Source organism: Tachyglossus aculeatus, chromosome 7 (genome assembly GCF_015852505.1).
Source record: "Tachyglossus aculeatus isolate mTacAcu1 chromosome 7, mTacAcu1.pri, whole genome shotgun sequence".
NCBI classification, from domain to species: Eukaryota; Metazoa; Chordata; class Mammalia; order Monotremata; family Tachyglossidae; genus Tachyglossus; species Tachyglossus aculeatus.
The window spans coordinates 3499695-3523314 of NC_052072.1; the positions used below are offsets into that span (position 1 = coordinate 3499695).

Here is a 23620-nt window from a genome sequence, read left to right on the forward strand (position 1 = left end):
AGGACAAGTTGGCAACATAAAGAGACGGTCCCTACCCAACAGTCTAGAAGGGGGAGACAGAGACAGAACAAAACATATTAACAAAAGAGGGAGGGGACTCGGGCCAGAGGTGGGGTGTTCACCTATCTGGACTTTCTTATAAAGTCTTCCCTACTATATTGTAATTATTAGTAGCACTTTGGTATTTGTTAAGCGCTTACTATGTGCCAGGCACTGTACTAACTGCTGGGTTGAGAAGCAGCATGGCTCAGTGGAAAGAACCCGGGCTTTGGAGTCAGAGGCCATGGGTTCTAATCCTGGCTCTGCCTCTTGTCAGCTGTGTGACCTTGGGCAAGCCACTTAATAATAGTAATAATGATGACTTTTAGACTGTGAGCCCACTGTTGGGTAGGGACTGTCTCTATGTGATGCCAATTTGTACTTCCCAAGCGCTTAGTACAGTGCTCTGCACATAGTAAGCGCTCAATAAATACGATTGATTGATTGATTGATTGACATATATTATTATTAGTAATAATAATGATGGCATTTATTAAGCGCTTACTACGTGCAAAGCACTGTTCTAAGCGCTGGGGAGGTTACAGACGGTGAGCCCCACGTGGGGCAACTTGATCACCTTGTATCCCCCCCCAGCGCTTAGAACAGTGCTTTGCACATAGTAAGCGCTTAACAAATGCCATCATTATTATTATTATTATTATTACAGGGTGATCAGGTTGTCCCACGGGGGGCTCACCGTCTTCATCCCCATTTTACAGATGAGGTCACTGAGGCCCAGAGAAGTTAAATGACTTGCCCAAAGTCACACCGCTGACAACTGGCAGAGCTGGGGTTCGAATTCATGACCTCTGACTCCAAAGGCCGGGCTCTTTCCACTGAGCCACACTGCTTCTCTAACGTCTCTGTGCCTCAGTACCCTCATCTGTAAAATGGGGATGAAGACTGTGAGCTCCACGTGGGACAAACTTAATAATAATAATAATAATGGTGGTATTTGTTAAGCGCTTACTATGCGCAAGGCACCGTTCTCAGCGCTGGCTACAAGGTGATCAGGTTGTCCCACTTGGGGCTCACAGTCTTAATCCCCATTTTACAGATGAGGTAACTGAGGCACAGAGAAGTGAAGTGGCTTGCCCACGGTCACACAGCTAAGTGGCGGAGCCGGGATTCGAACCCAGGACCTCTGACTCCCAAGCCCTCACTCTTTCCACTGAGCCGCGCTGCTTCCCCTTGATGACCTTGTATCCCCCCCCCCCCCCAGCGCTTAGAACAGTGCTTGGCACATAGTAAGCGCTTAACAAATACCAACATTATTATTATTATTACTATTACAGTCCCTGTCACCCGTGGGGCTCACAGTCTCCACCCCCATTTTACAGAGGAGGGAACTGAGGCCTGGAGAAGTGACTTCCCCAAGGTCACACAGTAGACATGTGGCAGAGCGGGATTAGAACTCATGACCTGATTCCCAGACCCGGGCTCTATCAATCAAGCCATCCCGCTCCTCCGGTTTTATTTCCAGTCCAGTACAGAGCCTTCAATCGACAGAAAGGGCCATGGCTTTTGGGTAAGTACGCGTTTTACTGCTCTGAGGGGGACTGATTTCAATCAATCTATCAATTTATTTACTTATTATTTACAATTTATTTATTATTTAATAATAATGATAATTGTAATAATAATTGTGGGATCTGTTAGGCGCTTACTATGTTCCAGGCACTGTATAAAGCGCCGTGGGGGGGATACAAGCCCATCGGGTTGGACACCGTCCCTGTCCCACTTGGGGCTCATAGTCTCGACCCCATTGCACAGATGAGGTGACTGAGGCCCAGAGAAGTGGCTTGCCCAAGGCCATGCAGCAGACCTGTGGCGGGGTTAGGATTAGAACCCATGACCCCTGACTCCCATTCCATATATGGAATGGGACATATATGGAACATATATGTTGCCAATTTGTACTTCCCAAGCGCTTAGTACAGTGCTCTGCACATAGTAAGCGCTCAATAAATACGATTGATGATGATTCCCGGACTCTTTCCACTAGACCATGCATTTATTGGGTGCAGGGCACTGTACTAAGCGCTTGGGAGAGGGCGGTAGAACAGTAAACAGACACATTCCCTGCCTGCCATGAGCTTCCAGTCTAGAGCAGGGGAGACAGACATTAATATAAAGAAATAAATTACGGGTATCAGCGTCGGTGGAATTTATTGAACGCTCATTGTGCGCAGGACACTGTACTAAGCGCTTGGGAGAGGATGGTAGAACAGTAAACAGACACGTTCCCTGCCTGCCATGAGCTTCCCGTCTAGAGCAGGGGAGACAGACATTAATATAAAGAAATAAATTACGGGTATCATCGTCGGTGGAATTTATTGAATGCTTATTGTGTGCAGGACACTGTACTAAGCGCTTGGGAGAGGACGGTAGAACAGTAAACAGACACGTTCCCTGCCTGCCATGAGCTTCCCGTCTAGAGCAGGGGAGACGGACATTAATATAAAGAAATAAATTACGGGTATCATCGTCGGTGGAATTTACTGAACGCTTATTGTGTGCAGGACACTGTACTAAGCGCTTGGGAGAGGACGGTAGAACAGTAAACAGACACGTTCCCTGCCTGCCATGAGCTTCCAGTCTAGAGCAGGGGAGACAGACATTAATATAAAGAAATAAATTACGGGTATCATCGTCGGTGGAATTTATTGAACGCTTATTGTGTGCAGGACACTGTACTAAGCGCTTGGGAGAGGACGGTAAACAGTAAACAGACACGTTCCCTGCCTACAGTGAGTTTCCAGTCTAGAGCAGGGGAGACAGACATTAATATAAAGAAGTAAATTACGGGTATCATCGTCGGTGGAATTTATTGAACGCTTATTGTGTGCAGGACACTGTACTAAGCGCTTGGGAGAGGACGGTAGAACAGTAAACAGACACGTTCCCTGCCTGCCATGAGCTTCCAGTCTAGAGCAGGGGAGACAGACGTTAATATAAAGAAAGAAATTACGGGTATCATCGTCGGTGGAATTTATTGAACGCTTATTGTGTGCAGGACACTGTACTAAGCGCTTGGGAGAGGACGGTAGAACAGTAAACAGACACGTTCCCTGCCTGCCATGAGTTTCCAGTCTAGAGCAGGGGAGGCAGACATTAATATAAGGAAGTAAATTACGGGTATCAGCGTCAGTGGAATTTATTGAACGCTCATTGGGTGCAGGACACTGTACTAAGCGCTTGGGAGAGGACGGTAGAACAGTAAACGGACGCGTTCCCTGCCTGCCATGAGCTTCCAGTCTAGAGCAGGGGAGACAGACATTAATATAAAGAAATAAATTACGGGTATCATCGTCGGTGGAATTTATTGAATGCTTATTGTGTGCAGGACACTGTACTAAGCGCTTGGGAGAGGACGGTAGAACAGTAAACAGACACGTTCCCTGCCTGCCGTGAGCTTCCAGTCTAGAGCAGGGGAGACAGACATTAATATAAAGAAATAAATTACGGGTATCATCGTCGGTGGAATTTATTGAACGCTTTTTGTGTGCAGGACACTGTACTAAGCGCTTGGGAGAGGACGGTAGAACAGTAAACAGACACGTTCCCTGCCTGCCATGAGCTTCCAGTCTAGAGCAGGGGAGACGGACATTAATATAAAGAAATAAATTACGGGTATCATCGTCGGTGGAATTTATTGAACGCTCATTGTGTGCAGGACACTGTACTAAGCGCTTGGGAGAGGACGGTAGAACAGTAAACAGACACGTTCCCTGCCTGCCATGAGCTTCCCGTCTAGAGCAGGGGAGACAGACATTAATATAAAGAAATAAATTGCGAGTATCATCGTCGGTGGAATTTATTGAATGCTTATTGTGTGCGGGACACTGTACTAAGCGCTTGGGAGAGGACGGTAAACAGTAAACAGACACGTTCCCTGCCTACAGTGAGTTTCCAGTCTAGAGCAGGGGAGACAGACATTAATATAAAGAAGTAAATTACGGGTATCATCGTCGGTGGAATTTATTGAACGCTCATTGTGTGCAGGACACTGTACTAAGCGCTTGGGAGAGGACGGTAGAACAGTAAACAGACACGTTCCCTGCCTGCCATGAGCTTCCAGTCTAGTGCAGGGGAGACAGACATTAATATAAAGAAAGAAATTACGGGTATCATCGTCAGTGGAATTTATTGAACGCTCATTGTGTGCAGGACACTGTACTAAGCGCTTGGGAGAGGACGGTAGAACAGTAAACAGACACGTTCCCTGCCTGCCATGAGCTTCCAGTCTAGTGCAGGGGAGACAGACATTAATATAAAGAAATAAATTACGGGTATCATCGTCAGTGGAATTTATTGAACGCTCATTGTGTGCAGGACACTGTACTAAGCGCTTGGGAGAGGACGGTAGAACAGTAAACAGACACGTTCCCTGCCTGCCATGAGCTTCCAGTCTAGAGCAGGGGAGACAGACATTAATATAAAGAAATAAATTACGGGTATCATCGTCGGTGGAATTTATTGAATGCTCATTGTGTGCGGGACACTGTACTAAGCGCTTGGGAGAGGACGGTAGAACAGTAAACAGACACGTTCCCTGCCTGCCATGAGCTTCCAGTCTAGAGCAGGGGAGACAGACGTTAATATAAAGAAAGAAATTACGGGTATCATCGTCGGTGGAATTTATTGAACGCTTATTGTGTGCAGGACACTGTACTAAGCGCTTGGGAGAGGACGGTAGAACAGTAAACAGACACGTTCCCTGCCTGCCATGAGTTTCCAGTCTAGAGCAGGGGAGGCAGACATTAATATAAGGAAGTAAATTACGGGTATCAGCGTCAGTGGAATTTATTGAACGCTCATTGTGTGCAGGACACTGTACTAAGCGCTTGGGAGAGGACGGTAGAACAGTAAACGGACGCGTTCCCTGCCTGCCATGAGCTTCCAGTCTAGAGCAGGGGAGACAGACATTAATATAAAGAAATAAATTACGGGTATCATCGTCGGTGGAATTTATTGAACGCTTATTGTGTGCAGGACACTGTACTAAGCGCTTGGGAGAGGATGGTAGAACAGTAAACAGACATGTTCCCTGCCTGCAATGAGCTTCCAGTCTAGAGCAGGGGAGACAGATATTAATATAAAGAAATAAATTGCAGGTATCATCGTCAGTGGAATTTATTGAACGCTTATTGTGTGCAGGACACTGTACTAAGCGCTTGGGAGAGGACGGCAGAACAGTAAACAGACACGTTCCCTGCCTACAGTGAGTTTCCAGTCTAGAGCAGGGGAGACGGACATTAATATAAAGAAATAAATTACGGGTATCATCGTCGGTGGAATTTATTGAACGCTTATTGGGTGCAGGACACTGTACTAAGCGCTTGGAAGAGGACGGTAGAACAGTAAACAGACACGTTCCCTGCCTGCCATGAGCTTCCAGTCTAGAGCAGGGGAGACGGACATTAATATAAAGAAATAAATTACGGGTATCATCGTCGGTGGAATTTATTGAACGCTTATTGTGTGCAGGACACTGTAGTAAGCGCTTGGGAAAGGGCAATGCAGTGGAATTGGTAGACCTTTTCCCTGCCCACATTTCTTTCAAGCTGTGTGGCTTCCAGCCCTTAGAACAAGTGCTTTGCACATAGTGAGCGCTTAACAAGCGCTGGGAAGCAGCGGGGCCCAGTGGAAAGAGCCCGGGCTTTGGAGTCCAAGGTCATGGGTTCAAATCCCTGCTCCGCCACTTGTCAGCTGGGTGACTTTGGGCAAGTCACTTCACTTCTCTGGGCCACAGTTCCCTCATCTGGAAAATGGGGATTAAGACTGTGAGCCCCCCGTGGGACAACCTGATCACCTTGTAACCTCCCCAGCACTTAGAACAGTGCTTTGCACATAGTAAGCGCTTAATAAATGCCATCATCATTATTATTTATTATTATCATCATTATTCTCTGGGCCTCAGTTATCTCATCTGTAAAATGGGGATTAAGACTGTGATCCCCATGTGGGACAGCCTGATCACCTTGTAACCTCCCAGCGCTTAGAACAGTGCTTAGTAAGCGCTTAATAAATGCCATTATTATTATTAACAAATACCATTATTATTATTATTATTATTATTAATGGTAAGAGCCTGGGCTTGGGAGGCAGAAGATGTGGGTTCTAATCCTGACTCTGCCACTTGTCTGCCCTGTGACCTTGGGCAAGCCACTTTACTTTTCTGGGCCTCAGTTCCCTCATCTGTAAAACGGGGATGAAGACTGGGAGCCCCACCTGGGACAACCTGATCACCTTGTAACCTCCCCAGCGCTTAGAACAGTGCTTTGCACATAGTAAGCGCTTAATAAATGCCATCATCATCATTATTATTTATTATTATCATCATCATTCTCTGGGCCTCAGTTGTCTCATCTGTAAAATGGGGATTAAGACTGTGAGCCCCATGTGGGACAGCCTGATCACCTTGTAACCTCCCCAGCGCTTAGAACAGTGCTCTGCACATAGTAAGCGCTTAATAAATGCCATTATTATTATTATTAACAAATACCATTAATAATAATAATAATAATAATAATAATAATAATAATAATAATAATAATAATGGTAAGAGCCTGGGCTTGGGAGGCAGAAGATGTGGGTTCTAATCCTGACTCTGCCACTTGTCTGCCCTGGGACTTTGGGCAAGCCACTTTACTTCTCTGGGCCTCAGTTCCCTCATCCGTAAAACGGGGATGAAGACTGGGAGCCCCACCTGGGACAACCCGATTCCCTTGTATCTCCCCCAGCGCTTAGAACAGTGCTCGGCACATAGTGCCTAACAAGCACCATAATTCTATTATATATATAATTAGTAAGCATATTCATCATCATCAATCGTATTTATTGAGCGCTTACTATGTGCAGAGCACTGTACTAAGCGCTTGGGAAGTACAAATTGGCAACATCTAGAGACAGTCCCTACCCAACAGTGGGCTCACAGTCTAAAAGGAGGAGACAATATATAACAATATATATATATATATATACACACATATATACTATAAAATATTACATTATATCATATCATATTATATTATATTATATTAATTATATTGTATTATATTATTATATTATATTATATTATATTATTATATATACGCACATATATTATTATATATTGTATATATAACAATAATAGTATTATTATATATTATATAAATATTATTTTTATAATATTATATAATATTAATATATTATATTATTATTATACAATAATATTATATTGTTATATTATATTATATTATATTATATTATTATATATATTATTATGTATATATTGTATATATAACAATAATAGTATTATTACCATGGAATTTGCACCTTTTTTCCTTCTCTCTCCCAGAGGGCAAATTGGAAGGTGTTATTTTGGGAGGGGGTTGGAGAGAGGGCATTTCTGGGCCAGATTTCAACAGGGGATTTGGGGGCGTCTAAGCACAAACTGGGGCTGGGGGCACTGATAGACACCCCCATCTCCCCCGGGGTTAAGGCTGGTATTGTAACCCCAGAATGACCTTATAGTAATTCAAAGGCCAGTTTAATCTAAAGTAATAATAACGATAATAATGACGGTATTTGTTAAGCGCTTACTATGTGCCAGACACTTTACTAAGCACTAATAATAATTTTTATGGTATATGGTATTTGTTAAGCACTTACTATGTGGGCCAGGCACTGTACTAAGTGCTAATAATCATAATAATTATGGTATTTGTTAAGCACTTACTATGTGGGCCAGGCACTGTACTAAGTGCTAATAATCATAATAATTACGGTATTTGTTAAGCACTTACTATGTGGGCCAGGCACTGTACTAAGTGCTAATAATCATAATAATTATGGTATTCGTTAAACACTTACTATGTGGGCCAGGCACTGTACAAAGTGCTAATAATCATAATAATTATGGTATTCGTTAAGCACTTACTATGTGTGCCAGGCACTGTACTAAGTGCTAATGATAATAATAATTATGGTATTTGTTAAGCACTTACTATGTGGGCCGGGCACTGTACTAAGTGCTAATAATCATAATAATTATGGTATTTGTTAAGCACTTACTATGTGTGCCAGGCACTGTACTAAGTGCTAATAATCATAATAATTATGGTATTCGTTAAGCACTTACTATGTGGGCTAGGCACTGTACTAAGTGCTAATAATCATAATAATTATGGTATTTGTTAAGCAATTACTATGTGTGCCAGACACTGTACTAAGTGCTAATAATCATAATAATTATGGTATTCGTTAAGCACTTACTATGTGGGCTAGGCACTGTACTAAGTGCTAATAATCATAATAATTATGGTATTTGTTAAGCAATTACTATGTGTGCCAGACACTGTACTAAGTGCTAATAATCATAATAATTATGGTATTTGTTAAGCACTTACTATGTGGGCCAGGCACTGTACTAAGTGCTAATAATCATAATAATTATGGTATTTGTTAAGCACTTACTATGTGTGCCAGGCACTGTACTATGTGCTAATAATCATAATAATTATGGTATTTGTTAAGCACTTACTACGTGTGTCAGGCACTGTACTAAGTGCTAATAATCATAATAATTATCGTATTTGTTAAGCACTTACTATGTGGGCCAGGCACTGTACTAAGTGCTAATAATCATAATAATTATGGTATTTGTTAAGCACTTACTATGTGGGCCAGGCACTGTATTAAGTGCTAAAGATAATAATAATTATGGTATTTGTTAAGCACTTACTATGCGTGCCAGGCACTGTACTAAGTGCTAATAATCATAATAATTATGGTATTTGTTAAGCACTTACTATGCGTGCCAGGCACTGTACTAAGTGCTAATGATAATAATAATTATGGTATTTGTTAAGCAGTTACTATGTGTGCCAGGCACTGTACTAAGTGCTAAAAATAATAAATATGGTATTTGTTAAATGCTTACTAGTGCTAGGTACTGTAGTACATGCTAATAATAATAATGATAATAATAATGGTATTCAGCATTTACTGTGTGCCAGGCACTGCAGTAAGCTCTAATAATAATAATAATAATCATTATGGGATTTGCTAAGCATTTACTATGTGCCAGGCACTGTACTTAGCGCTAATAATAATAAATATGGTATTTGTTAAGTGCTTACTATGTGCTAGGCACTGTAATATGTGCTAATAATAATAATAATAATAATAATAATAATGGTATTCAGCATTTACTGTGTGCCAGGCACTGTAGTAAGCTCTAATAATAATAATAATCATTATAGGATTTGCTAAGCACTTACTATGTGCCAGGCACTGTACTAAGCGCTAATAATAATAACAATGGTATTTGTTAAGCACTTACTATGTGCTAGGCACTGTAGTAAGTGCTAATAATACTAATAATAATGGTATTCAGCATTTACTATGTGCCAGGCACTTTAGTAAGCTCTAATAATAATAATAATAATCATTATAGGATTTGCTAAGCACTTACTATATGCCAGGCACTGTACTAAGCACTAATAATAATAACTATGGTATTTGTTAAGTGCTTACTATGTGCTAGGCACTGTAGTAAGTGCTAATAATACTAATAATAATGGTATTCAGCATTTACTATGTGCCAGGCACTTTAGTAAGCTCTAATAATAATAATAATAATAATCATTATAGGATTTGCTAAGCACTTACTATATGCCAGGCACTGTACTAAGCACTAATAATAATAACTATGGTATTTGTTAAGTGCTTACTATGTGCTAGGCACTGTAGTAAGTGCTAATAATACTAATAATAATGGTATTCAGCATTTACTATGTGCCAGGCACTGCAGTAAGGTCTAATAATAATAATAATCATTATGGGATTTGCTAAGCACTTACTATGTGCCAGGTACTGTACTAAGCACTAATAGCAATAGTAATTATGGCATTTGTTTAGTGCTTACTATGTGCCAAGCACTGTAGCACTGTGCTAAGCCCTGGATACTCAGGTTGGACACAGGTCCTTTCATTCATTTGTTCCATTGTGTTTATTGAGTGCTAACTGTGCCCAGAGAACTGTACTAAGCGCTTGGGAGAGTCCAATATGATGATGATTATGGCATTTGTTAAGCACTTACTATGTGCCAAGCACTGTTCTAAGTGCTGGGGTAGATACGAGGTGATCAGGTTGTCCCACATGGGGCTCACAGTCTTCATCCCCATTTTACAGATGAGCTAACTGAGGCCCAGGGAAGTGAAATGACTTGCCCAAAGTCACACCAACCGACAAGTGGCGGAGACGCATTCCCTGCCCACAACGAGCTCGCAGCCTAGAGAGCTTGTTGTCCACATGGGGCTCATCTCTCTCATTCACCCCTCACAGAGAAGCGGCGTGGCTCAGTGGACTGAGCCTGGGCTTTGGAGTCTGAGGTCATGGGTTCGTATCCCGGCTCCACTAATTGTCAGCTGTGTGACCTTGGGCAAGTCACTTCACTTCTCTGGACCTCAGTTACCTCATCTGTCAGCTCCGCAACATTGCCAAGATCCGCCCTTTCCTCTCCATCCAAACGGCTCCCCTGCTCGTTCAAGCTCTCCTCCTATCCCGTCTGGACTACTGCACCAGCCTTCTCTCTGATCTCCCATCCTCGTGTCTCTCCCCACTTCAATCCATACTTCACGCCGCTGCCCGGATTATCTTCGTCCAGAAACGCTCTGGACATGTCACTCCCCTCCTCAAAACTCTCCAGTGGCTCCCAATCAACCTGCGCATCAGGCAGAAACTCCTCCCCCTGGGCTTCCAGGCTGTCCATCCATCCATCCATCCATCCATCCATCCCCTGGCCCCCTCCTACCTCACCTCCCTTCTGTCCTTCTCCATCCCAGCCCGCACCCTCCGCTCCTCCGCCACCGCTAATCTCCTCCCCATTAGGCCTCGCTCTCGCCTGTCCCGCCATCAACCCCCGGCCCCCGTCCTCCCCCGGGCCTGGAATGCCCCCAATCCCCCTGCCCATCTGCCAAGCTCGCTCTCTTCCTCCCTTCAAGGCCCTACTGAGAGCTCACCTCCTCCAGGAGGCCTTCCCACACTCAGCCCCTTCCTTCCTCTCCCCCTCATCCCCCTCTCCATCCCCCCTGGCCTTACCTCCTTCCCTTTTCCACAGCACCTGTATATATGGATATATGTTTGTACATATTTATTACTCTATTTATTTATTTTACTTGTACATATCTATTCTATTTATTTTATTTTGTTAGGATTCTTGGTTTTGTTCTCTGTCTCCCCCTTTTAGACTGTGAGCCCGCTGTTGGGTAGGGACCGTCTCTAGATGTTGCCAACTTGGACTTCCCAAGCTCTTAGTACAGTGCTCTGCACACAGTAAGCACTCAATAAATATGATTGATTGATTGATGTATATATGTTTGTACATATTTATTACTCTATTTTACTTGTACATATCTATTCTATTTATTTTATTTTGTTAGTATGTTTGGTTTCGTTCTCTGTCTCCCCCTTCTAGACTGTGAGCCCACTGTTGGGTAGGGACTGTCTCTAGATGTTGCCAACTTGTACTTCCCAAGCGCTTAGTACAGTGCTCTGCACACAGTAAGCGCTCAATAAATACGATTGATTGATTGATTGCTTTGCACATAGTAAGCGCTTAATAAATGCCACTATCATTATTATTATTATTATTCTTATCTAATCCGTCACCAAAACCTGATGGTCTCACCTCCACAACATCTCCAAGATCTGCCCTTTCCTCTCCATCCAAACCGCTCCCTTCCCGGTTCAATCTCTCGTCCTATCCCGACTGGATGACCGCTTCAGCCTCCTCTCTGATCTCCCATCCTCCCGTCTCTCCCCGCTTCAGTCCATACTTCACGCCGCTGCCCGGATCGCCTTTGTGCAGAGACGCTGTGGGCATGTCACTCCCCTCCTCAAAAATCTCCAGCGGCTGCCTGTCAACCTACGCATCAAGCAAAAACTCCTCACTCTTGATTTCAAAACTCTCCATGCCCTCGCCCCCTCCTCCCTCCCCTCCCTTCTTTTTAGACTGTGAGCCCACTGTTGGGTAGGGACCGTCTCTATATGTTGCCAACTTGGACTTCCCAAGTGCTTAGTACAGTGCTCTGCACACAGTAAGCGCTCAATAAATACGATTGATTGATTGATTGATTGATTCTCCAGCTCAGCCCGCACCCTCCGCTCCTCTGCCACCGCTCACCTCCTCCCTGGGCCTCCTTCTCGCCTGTCCCGCCGCCGACCCCTTTCCCCCCATCCTCTTTTAGACTGTGAGCCCACTGTTGGGTAGGGACTGTCTCTATATGTTGCCAATTTGTACTTCCCAAGCGCTTAGTACAGTGCTCTGCACATAGTAAGCGCTCAATAAATACGATTGATGATGATGATCCTCTTTCTGTCCTGGATCTCCTTCCCCCTCCATAGACGCCACCCCACCCCACCCCTCTTCTCACTTCCAAAGCCTTACTTTTAAGGTCACACCCCTCCAAGAGGCCTTCCCTGATAGAGCCCTCATTTCCCCTTCTCTCTCTCTCCCTTCTGCATCGCACTTGCACCCTTTAATCATAAATAAATAATAACAAAGGTATTTGTTAAGCGCTTACTATGTGCCGAGCACCGTTCTAAGCGCCGGGGGAGATACAAGGTGATCAGGTTGTCCCCCGTGGGGCTCGCGGTCTTCATCCCCCTTTTACAGATGAGGTCACTGAGGCACAGAGAAGTGAAGCGACTTGTCCAAAGTCACACAGCAGACAGGTGGCAGGGTCAGGATTAGAACCCATGACCTCTGACTCCCAAGCCTGGGCTCTTTCCGCTAAGCCACGCTGTTTCTCTTTATTCTCAGCCCCCTAGCACTAATGTCCAGATCCCTAAATTATTTTAACGCCTGTCTCCCCCTCTAGACTGTAAACTCCTTGTGGGCAGGGAACATATCTACCAATTCTTGTTCTTTTGTATTCTCCCAACTGCTTAGCATTATATATATATAAATACTATATATACTATATACTATATATACTATATGCTATATACTATATATATCTACCAATTCTTGTTCTTTTGTATTCTCCCAACTGCTTAGCATTATATATATATGTATGTATTTATATATACAAAATATATATATATAGTAAAATATATATATACCTTTATATATCTAGGATATAGTATATATACTACATACATACATATATATAAATACTATATATAGTATATATACTATATACTAGATATATATAATACTATATATATGTAGTATATATACTATATCCTAGATATATAAAGATATATATATATATTTTTTAATGGTATGTACCAGGCACTATATTAAGCCCTGAAGTAGATAGAAGTTAAACGGGTTGGACACAGTCCTTGTCCCACATAATAATAATAATAATAAATAATAATAATAATGGCATTTATTAAGCACTTACTATGTGCAAAGCACTGTTCTAAGCACTGGAGAGGCTACAAGGTGATCAGGTTGTCCCACGGGGGGCTCCCAGTCTTCCTCTCCATTTTCCAGATGAGGGAACTGAGGACCAGAGAAGTGAAGTGACTTGGGCAAGTCAAAGACTCACATCTGACAATTGGCGGAGCTAGGATTTGAACCCATGACCTCCAACTCCAAAGCCTGTGCTCTTTCCACTGAGCCACGCTGCTTCTCATTATATATAGTATTATATATTTATTACAGCTTAGTATTATTTATGTGTATATGATGATGATGATGGCATTTATTAAGCGCTTACTATGTGCAAAGCACTGTTCTAAGCGCTGGATATATATATATATATTTTTTTTTTTAATGGTATGTGCAATCAATCAATCAATCAATCGTATTTATTGAGCGCTTCCTGTGTGCAGAGCACTGTACTAAGCGCTTGGGAAGTACAAGTTGGCAACATATAGAGACGGTCCCTACCCAACAGTGGGCTCACAGTCTAGAATTATTTATTTTGGTATTTGTTAAGGCACTATATTAAGTGCTGGAGTAGATAGAAGTTAATGGGGTTGGACACAGTCCTTGTCCCACGTGGGGATCACAGTCTTCATCCCCATTTTACAGTGAGGGAACTGAGGCCCAGACCTAGTGGGTAGAACCCGGGCCTTGGAGTCAGAAGGTCATGGGTTCTAATCCTGGCTCCACCAGTTGTCTGCTCTGTGGCCTTGGGCAATTGTCACCTGTCTACTTATTTTGTTCTGTTGTCTGTCTCCCCCTTCTAGCCTGTGAGCCCGTTGTTGGGTAGGGACCGTCTCTAGATATTGCCCACTTGGACTTCCGAAGCGCTTAGTACAGTGCTCTGCACACAGTAAGCGCTCAATAAATACGACTGAATGAATGAATGAGAATGAAATTCTCTGGCTTCAGTTACCTCACTCGTAAAATGGGGAATTAATAATAATAATGATGGCATTTGTTAAGCACTTACTATGTGCAAAGCACTGTTCTAATCGCTGGGGAGGTTACAAGGTGATCAGGTTGTCCCCGAAGGGCTCACAGTTTTAATCCCCATTTTACAGAGGAGGTAACTGAGGCACAGAGAAGTTAAGTGACTTGCTCAAAGTCACACAGCTGACAATTGGCAGAGCTGGGATTTGAACCCATGACCTCTGACTCCAAAGCCCGGGCTCTTTCCACTGAGACACACTGCTTCTCCAATTAAGACCGTGAGCTCCATACGGGTCAGGGACTGTGTCCAATCCATTTCCTTGTATCCAGCCCAGCGCTTAGTGCAGTGCCTGGCACATATAGTAAGCTCTTAACAAATACCACAAATATAATTATTATTATTAATAACTGCTACTATTGGTACAACTATTGCTACTACTGCTGACTATATACGTACATATTTATAATTATAATTCTATTTATTTTTATTAAAAATAATCTATAATTCTTTTAATTTGTAATAATAATAATAATGGTATTTGTTAAGCCCTTACTATGTTCAAAGCTCTGTTCCAAGTGCTGGGGTGATACAAGGTGATCAGGTTGTCTCCCGGGGGGCTCAAGGTCGTCATCCCCATTTTCCAGATGAGGTCACTGAGGCCCAGAGAAGTGGAGTGACTTGCCCAAAGTCACACAGCTGACAATGGGCGGGGCCGGGATTTGAACCCACGCCCTCTGACTCCAAAGCCCAGGCTCTTTCCACTGAGCCACGCTGCTGATGCCTGTTTACTTGTTTTGATGTTCGTTTCCCCCCTTCTAGACTGTGAGCCCGTTGTGGGCAGGGATTGTCTCTATTTGGTGCCGAATTGTACTTCCGAAGCGCTTAGTCCAGTGCTCTGCACACAGTAAGCGCTCAATAAATACGATTGAATGAGTGAATGCTACGATTGCTCCTACTACTATTATTACTACTATTACTGCTAACAACTACTACTAATCAATCAATCAATCGTATTTATTGAGCGCTTACTGTGTGCAGAGCACTGGACTAAGCGCTTGGGAAGTACAAGCTGGCAACATATATAGACAGTCCCTACCCAACAGTGGGCTCACAGTCTACTACTCCAACTATTACTACTACTAACTACTACTAGAAGTAGTGTAGCTTAGTGGCGAGAGCCTGGGCTCGGGAGTCAGAAGGTCCGGGTTCTAATCCCAGCTCTGCCACTTAACAATAATGATGGCATTTGTTAAGCGCTTACTATGTGCAAAGCACTGTTCTAAGCGCTGGAGCACTGTTCTAAGCGCTGGACTTGTCCGCTGCGTGACCCTGGGCAAGGCACTTCACTTCTCCGGGCCTCAGTTCCCTCATCTCTAAAATGGGGATGAAGACTGCGAGCTCCAGATGGGACAACCTGATTGCCTTGTATCCCCCCCAGTGCTTAGAACAGTGCTTGGCACAGAGTAAGCGCTTAACAAATACCATCATTATTATTACTATTACTACCACAACTACTACTACTACTACAACTATTACTGCAGCTAATTACTAATATTAAGACTGTGAGCCCCACGTGGGACAACCTGATGATCTTGTATCTCCCCCAGTGCTTAGAACAGTGCTTGGCACATAGTAAGCGCTTAACAAATGCCATCATTATTATTACTACCACGACTACTATATAATAATAATAATAATAATAATCATGGCATTTGTTAAGCGCTTACTACGTGCAAAGCACTGTTCTAAGCGCTGGGGGGATACGATGTGATCAAGTTGTCCCACATGGGGCTCACAGTCTTAATCCCCATTTTTACAGATGAGGGAACTGAGGCTCAGAGAAGTTAAATGACTTGCCCAAGGTAACACAGCAGACTTGTGGTGGAGGCGGGATTCGAACCCACGACCTCTGACTCCAAAGCCCGGGCTCTTTCCACTGGGCCACGCTGCTTCTACTATATCTAGAGAAGCGCTTAGTACAGTGCTCTGCACATAGTAAGCGCTCAATAAATACGATTGATGATGAAGAGCCCGGGCTTGGGAGTCGGAGGACGTGGGTTCTAATCCCGGCTCCGCCACTTGTCTGCTGTGTGACCTTGGACAAGCCACTTCCCTTCTCTGGGCCTCAGTGACCTCATCTGTCAAATGGGGATGAAGCATGTGAGCCCCACGGGGGACAACCTGATGACCTTGTGTTCATTCATTCAATCGTATTTATTGAGCGCTTACTGTGTGCAGAGCACTGGACTAAGCGCTTGGGAAGTACAAGTCGGCAACATCTAGAGACGGTCCCTACCCAACAGTGGGCTCACAGTCTAGAAGGGGGAGACAGAGAACAAAACAGAACATATGGACAAGTGTCAAAACCGTCAGAATAAATAGAATTATAGCTATAATTACAGCATGTATAATAATAATAAATAATGTTTGTATTTGTTAAGCACTTACTATGTGCCAAGCACTGTTCTAAGCGCTGGGGAAGTACAAGTCGGCAACATCTAGAGACGGTCCCTACCCAACAACGGGCTCACAGTCGAGAAGGGGGAGACAGGGAACAAAACAAAACATGTGGACAGGTGTCAAAACCGTCAGAATAAATAGAATTATAGCTATAATTATAGCATGTATAATAATAATAAATAATGTTGGTATTTGTTAAGCACTTACTATGTGCCAAGCACTGTTCTAAGCGCTGGGGGGGATGCAAGGTAATCAAGGTTGTCCCACGGGGGGCTCACAGTCTTCACCCCCATTTTCCAGATGAGGGAACTGAGGCACAGAGAAGTGAAGCGACTTGCCCAAAGTCACACAGCTGACAAGTGGTGGAGACTGGATTTGAACTCATGACCCCTGGCTCCCAAGCCCAGGCTCTTTCCACTGAGCCACGCTGGCCGTGCTTGACCCATAGGAAGCGCTTAACAAATACCATCATTATTATTATCATTATCGACTATTATTACTACTGCTGCTACTACTATTCCTGTATACTAACAAGTACTAAGTAATAAGTACTAATAAGTACTACTTCTTCTACTCCTATTCCTAGTCCTTCTGAGAATTCAGTCCCTCCTCTGGCTGGAGGCCAAACCCAGATGGATTTCCCAGAAATTCCCAAAATTGTACATATTTATTACTCATTTATTTATTTATTTTACTTGTACCTATCTATTCTATTTATTTTATTTTGTTAGTATGTTTGGTTTTGTTGTCCGTCTCCCCCTTCTAGACTGTGAGCCCGCTGTTGGGTAGGGACTGTCTCTATATGTTGCCAACTTGGACTTCCCAAGCGCTTAGTACAGTGCTCTGCACACAGTAAGTGCTCAATAAATACGATTGATTGATTGATTGATTGATTGATTGATTGATTGATTGATTGATTAACCCCCCCGGGGACCCGCGAAGGCAGGGGAAAGGAGAAGATTATGGGAGCCATCTGCCTGCCCATTTGCGGCCTCCTTGGGACTGGAAGCTCATTCCCAACTTGGACTTCATCTGTAAAATGGGGATGAAGACTGCGAGACCCCCCCGTGGGACAAACTGATCACCTTGTAACCTCCCCAGCGCTTAGTACAGTGCTTTGCACATAGTAAGCGCTTAATAAATGCCATTATTATTATTACTTCCCAAGCACTTAGTACAGTGTTTTGCACATAGTAAGCGCTTAATAAATGCCATCATTATTATTACTTCCCAAGCACATTTAGCACAGTGCTCTGCACACAGTAAGCGCTCAACAATAAATATGACCGAATGAATGAATGAATTATGGACAGGGAACGACGAGTCCACCAAGTCTGTCGTATTGTCCTGTCCCAAGCGCTTAGTACAGTGCTCTGTACCTAGTAAGCGCTAAATGAACACCACACGTTCATCATTCCGGACGAGGATGAGGCCTACGGTTAGACCGCGGGCATAAAGAGCATATCCTTAATCACACCGACACGGCTAACGGTAAGAGACTTTATTTCTCGTTCTGACGTTTAGTTTTTCACTCTCCATTGTCTGCTATTTTGTGGTGGGTTTTGTTTTTTTTTTTAGAAAAATAACATTCATCCCTCTCTCAGTTTGTTCTCTTACTTCGGGCCTTCCCAAGATCGGCTAAATTAATCGTGCACTTTCCCAGGATTTTGTCTCTGAGGGCAAGGATCCGTGTCTACCGGCTCTGTCGTGTCGCCCTCCCAAGCGCTCAGTCCAGTGCTCTGCACACAGTAAGAGCTCAACGCATACGGCTGATCGATCCATCTGTAGTCTGTAAGTATTTTGTGGGCAGGGACAATCGGATCTGCAGTCCGTAAGGTTTTTGTGGGCAGGGAATGTGTCTGTTATAGCGTTGCGTTGTCCTCTCCCAAGCGCTTAGGCCGATGCTCTGCACGCTGTCAGCGCTCGACAGACCCCACTGATCGATTGATCGATCGGATCCGTAGCCCCCAAGTCCTTTGTGGGCAGGAAGCGCGTCGACCCACCCGTTCCGGCCTCTCCCGAGCGCTCGGTCCAGTGCTCCGCACGCCGTCGGCGCTCCGCAAATACCACGGATCGATCGATCGGTCGGATTGTTAGGAGCGTAAGCCGGTTAAGGGTTTCAGGGCCTCTTTTCCAAACCAAGCCTCGGCCCCCGGAAGGGATGTCGGCAAAGATGATCGTTACGGCAAGTTCGGTTGGCGGGAAGCGACTATGTACAGATTCTTGGGGGGTTTTGGGGGTGGGTGGCTGGGATAGACCCCCCTCAATCTCCCGTCTGGGCCTGGGAAGACCCAGGCAGCGTCCATGAATCTTTCCCGCCCTTTCTCCGTCCTGGTCGCGCTCTCTCCCGGGAGTTGGGCGGTTACATACACGTGACCTGCATGGCTCCATCCTCCTGCTCCAGGGTCCCTTCGTCCAGGTCCCTTAAGACGCTGTCGCTGCTGCTGAACCCCGAAAACATGCGGCCCCCGTCCTGGGCCCAGGGCCGGTCCCCGGTGGCCGGGGGGCTTGATGGGGCGGGAGTGGACTGGCCGCTCCGGCCCTGGGCCCCGCTCCTCGGGTCGCCGCCTCGGGCCGGCCTCGCCCACGGTCTCTGCCGGGGAAAAGACACGAGGAGCGCCCGGGTTAGCTCTTTCGGGGGGCGGTTTTGTGGCGCTTGTCAATCGCTTTTGTCTCGTCCGCTGTCGTCGAGTCGTGTCCGACCCAGAGCGACGCCACGGACGCCTCTCTCCCGGAGCGCCCCGCTCTCCATCTGCCTCGGTTCCCGTGGTGGAGCCGCAGAGTTTTCTTGTACATATCTATTCTATTTATTTTATTTTGTTAATATGTTCTGTTTTGGTGTCTGTCTCCCCCTTCTAGACTGTGAGCCCGCTGTTGGGTAGGGACCGTCTCCAGATGTTGCCAACTTGGACTTCCCAAGCGCTTAGTACAGTGCTCTGCACACACTAAGCGCTCAATAAATACGATTGATTGATTGATTTTAGACTGTGAGCCCCCTTTTAGACTGTGAGCCCAATGTTGGGTAGGGACTGTCTCTATATGTTGCCAATTTGTACTTCCCAAGCGCTTAGTACAGTGCTCTGCACATAGTAAGCGCTCAATAAATATGATTGATTGATTGATTGATTGATTGATCCCCCCAGCTCTGCCTAGTATTATCCCCCCCCGGATCTCCCTAGTGCTATCCCCCCTGCTCTCCCTTGTCCTATGCCTCCTGCCAACTTGGACTTCCCAAGCGCTTAGTACAGTGCTCTGCACACAGTAAGCGCTCAATAAATTTGATTGATTGATTAGTACAGTGCTCTGCACACGGTAAGCGCTCAATAAATACGATTGATTGATTGATTGATTGACTTACAGAGCCTCGCTCACATCGTTCTCACTATCAACTCCTTGTTCATGTCCTCCCTTGTGCTCGGAACTCCCTCTTCCTTAATAATAATTGTGCTATCTATTAAGCGCTTACTATGTGCCCAGCACTGTGCTAGGCACTGGGATAGATACAAGATAATTAGGTCCCAGACACACAAGCAGTTGGCAGAGACGGGATGAGAAGCCGGATCTTCCGACGCCCAGGCCCGGGCTCTAACCATTAGGCCACACAGCTTTCCTGGCTTTCCCAGACTGAGCCCCTTCCTTCCTCTCCCCCTCGTCCCCCTCTCCATCCCCCCCATCTTACCTCCTTCCCTTCCCCACTGCACCTGTATATATGGATAGATGTTTGTACAGATTTATTACTCTATTTATTTATTTATTTTACTTGTACATATCCATCCTATTTATTTTATTTTGTTAGTATGTTTGGTTTTGTTCTCTGTCTCCCCCTTTTAGACTGTGAGCCCACTGCTGGGTAGGGACTGTCTCTAGATGTTGCCAACTTGTACTTCCCAAACGCTTAGTACAGTGCTCTGCACACAGTAAGCACTCAATAAATACGATTGATTGATTGATTGATTGAGACGGGGACCCCCTCCTCACCATCCCACCCCAAAGCCCCCTTTGGGCTGTCCAGGGTGGGATTGGGTCTGTCGGTTCCATTCTGTTTATTTGTTTGTTTGATGATGATGATGATGATGGTATGTATTCAGAGCTTACTATGTACCAAGCATTATAAGTACCAGGGTACAAGCCAATTGAGAAGCAGCGTGGCGCAGTGGAAAGAGCCCGGGCTTTGGAGTCAGAGGTCATGAGTTCAAATCCTGGCTCTGCCAATTGTCAGCTGGGTGACTTTGAGCTGACAAGTGACTTTGTACTTCCCAAGCGCTTAGTACAGTGCTCTGCACACAGTAAGCGCTCAATACATACGATTGAATGAATGAATGAAGTCACTTAACTTCTCTGGGCCTCAGTTACCTCATCTGTAAAATGGGGACTAAGACTGTGAGCTCCCCGTGGGACAACCTGATCACCTTGTAACCTCCCCAGCGCTTAGAACAGTGCTTTGCGCATAGTAAGCGCTTAATAAATGCCATTATTATTATTATTAACAATAATAATCAGGTTGGACACAGTTCCTGTCCCACGTAGGGCTTACCATCAAAGTAAGAAGGGGCACAGGGATTAAATCCGTGTTTTACAGTTGAGGAATTTGCAGGCACAGAAAAGTGGATGCCTCGGTGCATTGTTCTATTGTTCTCTCCCAAGTGCTTAGTACAGTGCTCCGCACACAGTAAGCGCTCAATAAATTCGATTGAACAAATGAAGTGACTCGTCCAAGGTCACACGATAGGTAAGTCGTCCGACACCCAGGCCCGTGCTCTTTCCATTAGGTCGTGCTTCCTCTTTAAAGAAAATCCCTAGAGACGGATTGGGGCTTTTTGTTATTTTTATGTTCAGTCCCTGTCTTTGCAGAGGAATAATAATAATAATGGTATTTGTTAAGTGCCTGCTATGTGCCAAGCACTGTTCTAAACGTTGGGGTAGATACAGGGTAATCAGGTTGTCCCAAGTGGGGCTCACAGTCTTAATCCCCATTTTACAGATGAGGGAACTGAGGCCCAGAGAAGTTAAGTGCCTTGCCCAAGGTCACACAGCAGACAGGTGGTGGGGTCGGGATTAGAACCCACGACTTTTGACTCCCAAGCCCGGGCTCTTGCCACTGAGCCACTCTGGTCTGAAGTTGGGCAACAATCAGCCTTTGGATTCTGGCTGATTTTAAAATTTCTCAGGGACTTTCCAGTTCCTGGTAGCAGGGACTGTTCATTTATTCCCCCTTCCTCGGCTCCTCAGAGGTTATAATTATAATAATGGCATTTATTAAGCACTTACTATGTGTAAAGCACTGTTCTAAGCGCTGGGAGATTACAAGGTGATCAGGTTGTCCCACGGGGGGCTCACAGTCTTCATCCCCATTTTCCAGATGAGGTCACTGAGGTCCAGAGAAGTGAAGTGACTTGCCCAAAATCACACAGCTAAGTGGCAGAGGTGGGATTTGAACCCACGACCTCCGACTCCAAAGCCCGGACTCTTTCCACTGAGCCATGCTGCTTCTGTAAGCACTGTTATGACAGTGCTTGGCACATAGTAAGCGCTTTTAGACTGTGAGCCCACTGTTGGGTAGGGACTGTCTCCATATGTTGCCTACTTGTACTTCCCAAGCGCTTAGTACAGTGCTCTGCACACAGTAAGTGCTCAATAAATACAATTGATTGATTGATTGATTAACAAATACCATTATTATTATTATTATTATTATGACATATCCATCAGTTCTTTCTTTCTATTCATTTCTGTGTCCCCCTCTAGAGTGGAAGGAATCTCACTGTGGGCAGAGAATGTGTCTATCAACTCTGTTGCATTGGACTCTCCCAAGCGCTTAGTCCAGTGCTCTGCACACAGTAAGCGCTCAATAAATACGATTGATTGATTGATTGATTGATTGATTAACAATTACCATCATCATTATTATTATTATGACATATCTATCAGTTCTTTCTTTCTATTCATTTCTGTGTCCCCCTCTAGACTGGAATCTCACTGTGGGCAGAGCATGTGTCTATCAACTCTGTTACATTGGACTCTCCCAAGCGCTTAGTACAGTGCTCTGCACACAGTAAGCGCTCAATAAATACGATTGATTGATTGATTGATTAACAAATACCATCATCATTATTATTATTATGACATATCCATCAGTTCTATCTTTCTATTCATTTCTGTGTCCCCCTCTAGACTGTGATCTCACTGTGGGCAGAGAATATGTCTATCAACTCTGTTGCATTGGACTCTCCCAAGCGCTTAGTACAGTGCTCTGCACACAGTAAGCACTCAATAAATACGATTGATTGATTGATTGATTAACAATTACCATCATCATTATTATTATTATGACATATCCATCAGTTCTTTCTATTCATTTCTGTGTCCCCCTCTAGACTGGAATCTCACTGTGGGCAGAGAATGTGTCTATCAACTCTGTTACATTGGACTCTCCCAAGCGCTTAGTACAGTGCTCTGCACACAGTAAATGCTCAATAAATACGATTGATTGATTGATTGCTTAACAATTACCATCATCATCATTATTATTATTATGACATAACCATCAGTTCTTTCTTTCTATTCTTTTCTGTGTCCCCCTCTAGACTGGAATCTCACTGTGGGCAGAGAATGTGTCTATCAACTCTGTTGCATAGGACTCTCCCGAGCGCTTAGTCCAGTGCTCTGCACACAGTAAGTGCTCCATAAATACCATGGATAGATTAAAGGATGGAAATCCATGCTATCTGATCCCAGAGGACAGCAGGTGTTGATTCCAGCTC

General features: G+C 44.4%; 1 protein-coding gene across 1 annotated transcript in view; it reads right to left on the minus strand.

Moving 5' to 3' along the window:
• Positions 1-18424: 18424 nt before the first annotated feature.
• Positions 18425-23620, minus strand: part of RFTN2 (raftlin family member 2) — a 70580-nt gene continuing 65384 nt past the window's right edge. Inside the window, exon 10 of the mRNA XM_038749342.1 lies at positions 18425-19452. Coding sequence (XP_038605270.1) covers positions 19222-19452 — 231 coding nt within the window. The 3' untranslated portion in view covers positions 18425-19221. The remainder of the gene's footprint in view (positions 19453-23620) is intronic.